General features: G+C 56.2%; 1 protein-coding gene across 1 annotated transcript; it reads left to right on the top strand.

The window, feature by feature from the left end:
* The first annotated feature begins 2,802 nt into the window (after nucleotides 1-2,802).
* On the top strand, nucleotides 2,803-5,889 carry LOC123398397 (subtilisin-like protease SBT1.8). The gene is made up of 2 exons (XM_045092873.1): nucleotides 2,803-4,527; nucleotides 5,030-5,889. The coding sequence occupies exons 1-2, from the start codon at nucleotides 2,889-2,891 to the stop codon at nucleotides 5,707-5,709; spliced, it is 2,319 nt and encodes a 772-aa protein (XP_044948808.1). The 5' UTR covers nucleotides 2,803-2,888; the 3' UTR covers nucleotides 5,710-5,889.
* The last annotated feature ends 702 nt before the right edge of the window (nucleotides 5,890-6,591 follow it).

The following is a 6,591-nucleotide window of genomic DNA, read 5'->3' as shown; positions in this document are numbered from 1 at the left end:
GAAGAGGTAGGAGGAGGGGTGTTACTGAAGATATTCCAGAGGATGTGCCTCAATCCAGCCACCAAACAAGTGATAATACAAGAGGCAGGAAGAGGCAAGCTAGAGGAGGTGGTAGAGGAAATGCTACAGGAGGTGGGAGGGGAAATGCTACAAGAGGTGTTTGCCCCTGTTTATTATGTGTTTGAAAGTACTATTCGGTGTTATTGAGATGATGAAAATTGTGATATGTTAAATGACAGTTTTAAGGGTTGGGGTTGGGGCAAAGACTAGAACCCTCAAACCCAACCCTTATAACGGAATATTCCGTTATAAGGGTTGGGTTTGAGGGTTCTAGTCTTTACCTCTGTTTTTCAACCCTTAAAAATGTCAAAAATGACCAATTCTCAACCCTTAAAACTGGTTTTAGATTTAAGCGTTTGAGGGCTCTACTAGACATGCTCTTAGTGGCTACGCCGGATGCACTGGGGGGCAAACGGGTGAAGATGCTCTTAGAGCATCTCTAGTAGAACCCTCAAACCCTTAAATCTCAAACCCGTTTAAAGGGTTGAGAATTGCCCATTTTTGACACTTTTAAGGGTTGAAAAACAGGGGCAAAGACTAGAACCCTCAAACCTAACCCTTATAACGGAATATTCCGTTATAAGGGTTGGGTTTGAGGGTTCTAGTCTTTGCCCCAACCCCAACCCTTAAAACTGTCATTGTTCCGTTATAAGGGTTAGGTTTGAGGGTTCTAGTCTTTGCCCCAACCCCAACCCTTAAAACTGTCATTTAACATATCACAATTTTCATCATCTCAATAACACCGAATAATACTTTCAAACACATAATAAATAGTATCTAACTTGGTTTTAAACGTCTCTTCTGGAAGATAAACGGTTTTTATTTGTTACTGATTCTTTTTTCTTCCCGATGCTATTGTCATTGATTTCAATAGATACTTTGGTTGTTGCCTGTAGGACTCCAAAAATATGAAACTATTATAGATCTATTATACATCCATAAATGCAGAGATCAACAAGAGAATACAGTAGTTTCCTGTCTATATATGCCAAATGGATGAGTGACATGCATCCTTTGTGTTTCCTGTCTCATATATGCCTACCTTGTTTACTCAACAATATGCAGTTAAATGGTGCACAAAAGGTGCTTTGACAATCTCACATTTGACATTACCATCGGCATCATATTGCACTTGGTCAGCCAAATGGTCCTCCCATCTATCAATCGCCCCGAGCAGCAGCGAAGTTTCCCCGAACAATTGTAATTAAATGCTGCGATTAATCGTCCGAAGGAAATCTCCTCACCTGACCGACGACGGCAGCCAGCGGGAAGTACTCCCGGCCGTACTGTTGCTGCCCCGCCGGCGCGGGAGCGGCGCCATTGGTGGAGAGGCGACGGCCGCGAGGCGCGCAGGAGCCTCCCGCCTCCGAAAACTGCGGGGGGCGAGGGAGAGCGCGGCGACGGGATGCGAGGGGAGGCGGCGGGGCGGGATGAGCGGCGGCGGGCGGGGCGGGCGCGGCCGGGGCGGGCGGGGCGGCGGGCGGGGCGGGCAGGGCAGCTGGCGGGGCGCGGCTGCCTCCGTGGCGGCGGCCGGACGCGATAGGAGCTGGGAGGCGGGGCAGTTTTTCCCTCCCGCGCGATGTGTGAAGTGGAGTGCGGGTTGGGGGAAGTTTTCCCTCCCAACCCTCACTTCTACAGGCTGGGAAGAGGTTTGAGGGTTGGACCTCTAATTTTTTTTACGGGTTTAAGGGTTTAAGCGTTCTAGTCTACGCCGTTTTTCCGATGAAAACTGTAAAAAAAAAGCCCTTATTTTTAAGATTTTGTGGGTTTGAGGGCTCTACTAGAGATGCTCCTACTCTGCAAAGTCAAGTGGCATAGCACGTACAAAGTGACAACAAAGTTACTAAGCCACGATCTCGATAGGACCCCTTTGGTAGTTCAAGATCAAGAGGAAGCACTGACAAGTGATTTGGCTTCCATAAGCTGGCGACTATTGATTCAGTCATTCATAGGAGCAGACGGCTGAGGAAGTGCGTCGACGACTTTCACTGGCTTAGTGGCTTTCTCGACGGAATCCAGCTAGCTTCCATGGCGAGCCACACGGCGATGCTCCGCCCGAGAAAGTGGAGGCATGGGCGACGCAGTATTAGAAAGCGGAACGGTCGAAAGGCACGCGATCGCCGGATCGGATCACAGTGGCACGCACCGGCCACGCGCGATCATCGAGCTACTCTCGCCCACCGCGCGTGCTCGCTCGCCCCCCCGGTGCGCCCCATGAACGCACACAGCCTCCGCTCCACCACTGGCCCGCGGCGGGGGACTTCGCGCGCGTACGTGCACGGCCATGGGGCGCGCCGCTTGGAAAGACGGGGCCGGTCGACCGGCGGAATAATGGGCACGGAGGAGGCCGGACGCAGACACGCATCATGCACTGCCGGGCCGTGCTTGATGCCTGATCGATCGGTGCGCTTTTGTGCCCCCCCACCACAGTACTGCCACACTGTTCGTCGTGCAACTCTCGCGACGTGCAGTCGGCGCGCACTGCGGGAAAGTTTGACGCTGACACCAACGTAATGCCAGGAACGTTACACGTACTGCAGACATCTTTCTTCGGTGGCGTTGGCGACACTGATTGCTGATTCCGTGTTACGGCCGTGACATGTGGACGCCAAGAATTTAGGTTACTAATGGCGTACGTACGTGCAGAGGAATTAGGTTACGCACAGGGAAATCAACGTCTTCCATTAGCGTTAGCGGGAAGTTGGTACGCGGCCACTTGGTTCTATATTTGAATCGGACGCCCCGACGGTTTGTTGTCACTTGTCACCCGCACCACTCCCACACGCCCCACCCCCACGTACGTACACGCTGCGAGGCCCGAACGCGCCATGCAGCAACCACCCCTCGTCGTGCTCCTCCTCATCGTCTGCCTCGCCTCCTCGTCCTCGTCCGCGCTCGGGGATGAAGGCGCCGCGGCGACCTACATTGTCTACCTGAACCCCGCGCTCAAGCCGTCGCCGTACGCCACGCACCTCCAATGGCACCACGCGCACCTCGACGCGCTCTCCGTCGACCCCGAGCGCCACCTCCTCTACTCCTACACCACGGCCGCGCCGTCTGCCTTCGCCGCGCGCCTCCTCCCGTCCCACGTCGCGGAGCTCCGCGCCCATCCCGCCGTCGCGTCGGTGCACGAGGACGTCCTGCACCCGCTCCACACCACGCGCTCGCCTTCGTTCCTCCACCTCCCGCCGTACAGTGGTCCGGCTCCGAACGCGGACGGTGGAAGCTCCGATGTCATCGTCGGGGTGCTCGACACTGGCGTCTGGCCCGAGAGCCCCAGCTTCGTCGATGCCGGCATGGGCCCCGTGCCGTCGCGGTGGCGCGGGAGCTGCGAGACCAATGCCACCGACTTCCCCTCCTCGATGTGCAACCGGAAGCTCATCGGCGCGCGCGGCTTCTTCCGGGGCTTCGGGGCGGGCGGCAGGAACGGCTCCTCCCACGGAACCACCGAGCTCTCGTCGCCGAGGGACCACGACGGGCACGGCACCCACACGGCGTCCACGGCGGCGGGGGCCGTGGTGGCCGATGCGAGCCTCCTCGGGTACGCGCACGGCACGGCGAGGGGCATGGCTCCCGGGGCGCGCGTCGCGGCGTACAAGGTGTGCTGGAGGCAGGGATGCTTCAGCTCGGACATACTGGCTGGCATGGAACAGGCCATCGAGGACGGAGTCGACGTGCTGTCGCTGTCGCTGGGAGGCGGCTCGTACCCACTCTCCCGCGACCCCATCGCCGTCGGCGCGCTGGCGGCCACCCGCCGCGGCATCGTCGTCGCGTGCTCCGCGGGGAACAGCGGGCCGGCGCCGTCGTCGCTGGTGAACACTGCCCCGTGGATCATCACCGTCGGAGCCGGCACGCTCGACCGGAACTTCCCGGCGTACGCGAAGCTCGGCAACGGCGAGACCCATGCCGGCATGTCGCTCTACTCCGGCGATGGTCTGGGTGACGACAAGTTGCCTCTCGTGTACAACAAAGGCATCCGCGCGGGCAGCAACGCCAGCAAACTCTGCATGTCGGGCACGCTGGACGCGGGGGCGGTGAAGGGCAAGGTGGTCCTTTGCGACCGCGGCGGGAACTCGCGGGTGGAGAAGGGGCAGGTGGTGAAGCTGGCCGGCGGCGTCGGGATGGTGCTCGCGAACACCGGGCAGAGCGGCGAGGAGATCGTGGCGGACAGCCACTTGCTCCCCGCCGTGGCCGTCGGCGCCAAGAGCGGCGACGCCATAAGGGCGTACGTGGAGTCGGACGCCGGCGCGGAGGTGGCGTTGAGTTTCGGCGGCACCGCTGTGGACGTGCACCCGGCGCCGGTGGTGGCCGCGTTTAGCTCCCGTGGGCCGAACAGGCAGGTGGCGCAGCTGCTGAAGCCGGACGTGATCGGACCGGGGGTGAACATCTTGGCCGGCTGGACGGGGTCCGTCGGGCCGACTGGGTTGACCATCGACGAGCGGCGGCCGGCGTTCAACATCTTGTCAGGTGAGCGCACGCTTTGCTTCTTCTGTACAAAAACTCTGCGGACTGTACTGACGGATAGTTGCTTTGCACGTTGCACCGAGACACCTTTCTCAAAGAAAATGGGCCGAAAAACCTAGACTTTACGGGTAGCCGTAGCAGCCATGCGAGCGTGCGATATCTATGGTCGGTCGTCTTTAGGTGCTAGCCATGATGTTGTTAGCTTTAGGTGCAGTTGGCACGCATCGAAAAGCCATGATAGTAATGCCAGCCTTTAGGGCACGCGTTTGGTTATTTCTCTCTCTTTTTCCTACACTGAACCTTGCTGCAGAAATGTCAAAACTGCATTGCAATCGAATTATGCACGAGTTGAGACTTCACAATCCGCCGCCTTTAGATGTAACTTGTCTGCTATCTGATTAGCATGAGTATTAGCAGTCCAATGATTTCTTTGGGTCTAACCAACACCATGACTGAACTTACCAACTCGAGCTACACATATATAATTCGGTATATGTTGAAGCAGGAACATCCATGTCGTGCCCTCACATCAGCGGCCTGGCGGCGTTCGTGAAGGCGGCGCACCCGGACTGGAGCCCCAGCGCCATCAAGTCCGCGCTCATGACCACCGCCTACACCGTCGACAACACCGGCTCGCCCCTCCTCGACGCGGCCGGCGCCAACGCGACGGCCACGGCCACGCCATGGTCCTTCGGCTCCGGCCACGTCGACCCCGTGAAGGCCCTCTCCCCGGGCCTCGTCTACGACACGTCCATCGACGACTACGTCGCCTTCCTGTGCACCGTCGGCGGCGCCTCGCCCCGGCAGGTGCAGGCCGTCACGGGGGCGCCGAACGCGACGTGCCAGCGGAAGCTGTCCAGCCCCGGCGACCTCAACTACCCGTCCTTCTCCGTCGTGTTCGGCCTCCGCAAGTCGCGCACCACCGTCAGGTACCACCGCGAGCTGACCAACGTCGGCGCCGCCGGGTCGGTGTACGCGGCCAAGGTCACCGGCCCGCCCAGCATCGTCGTGTCCGTGAAGCCGGCAAGGCTCGTGTTCAAGAAGGCCGGGGACAAGCTCAGGTACACCGTCGCGTTCAAGTCGACGGCGCAGGGCGGCCCGACGGACGCCGCGTTCGGATGGCTGACGTGGAGCAGCGGGGAGCAGGACGTGCGGAGCCCGATATCGTATACGTGGGGGATGTAAGATTGGTGCGTTGGCCGTGCCGGCGGAGTGATCGGCGGGGGAGATCCATGGAAGTGTTGCATAGGCTGGAAGAATTCTGGCTCCTGATTTCTGTGCTGTTAAAAAGGAGATAAGGAGATTGTTGGAGTACAATTCATGGAAAAGGGTAGCAGCACATTAATAAAAGGCCACTCCTACCAATCACCTCGCTGATAAGTGTGAAATTTCCTCATGCGTCGTCCGATCATTATGATTTTTTTATGACTAGAGTTTAGAGTTTTACAAATTACCATAAACATGGCATGGCAATTACTCACGTAAGATTATAAGCCCTAGTCGGTAGGACGTGGATTTTTGGCTCTGGGGAGCATATGCTCCATAATCAACAGTAAAATCAAAATAAATAGTAAATAAGTTTCAAAAATTCTGATTTTTTTTGTAGATGTTCATATTAGTGTGGCAAGTGTGCTTGTCAATTTTCATGGCATATGGAATAGCGGTGCTTCGTTTGTGGAAAAAACAAAATTAAGTGTAACATTTGGAGGTAATATTTGACATTTCACTTGTTCATTTTGCATAGGCCAAAATACTTAAGTTTTTTACCTGTAAATTTGCATGTGTCATTTGAGTGTGACAACGAACACATTCATTTTTTCAAAAAAAAATTACATTTGTAAAATACATTTTTAACATGCAAGAGCATATGCTCCCTAGAGTCAAATTGAATATCGGCTAGTCGGTAACCCAAAGTTTTACCTTTTCCAAGATGATATTAAGAAGAATAGGTGGCCGAGCGCATTTATGACGGAACACCCTAGCATTTTTCTCATTTCAGATGGTTCAAGTAATCAGATCTACTTCTTCGCGAGCAAGCGCTATGGCGCTCGATGCCCACACGAAAAG

This window comes from Hordeum vulgare, chromosome 5H (assembly GCF_904849725.1).
Source record: "Hordeum vulgare subsp. vulgare chromosome 5H, MorexV3_pseudomolecules_assembly, whole genome shotgun sequence".
NCBI lineage: Eukaryota > Viridiplantae > Streptophyta > Magnoliopsida > Poales > Poaceae > Hordeum > Hordeum vulgare.
The sequence above is the reverse complement of the archived record's forward strand: the minus strand, read 5'-3'. Positions and strand labels throughout refer to the sequence as shown.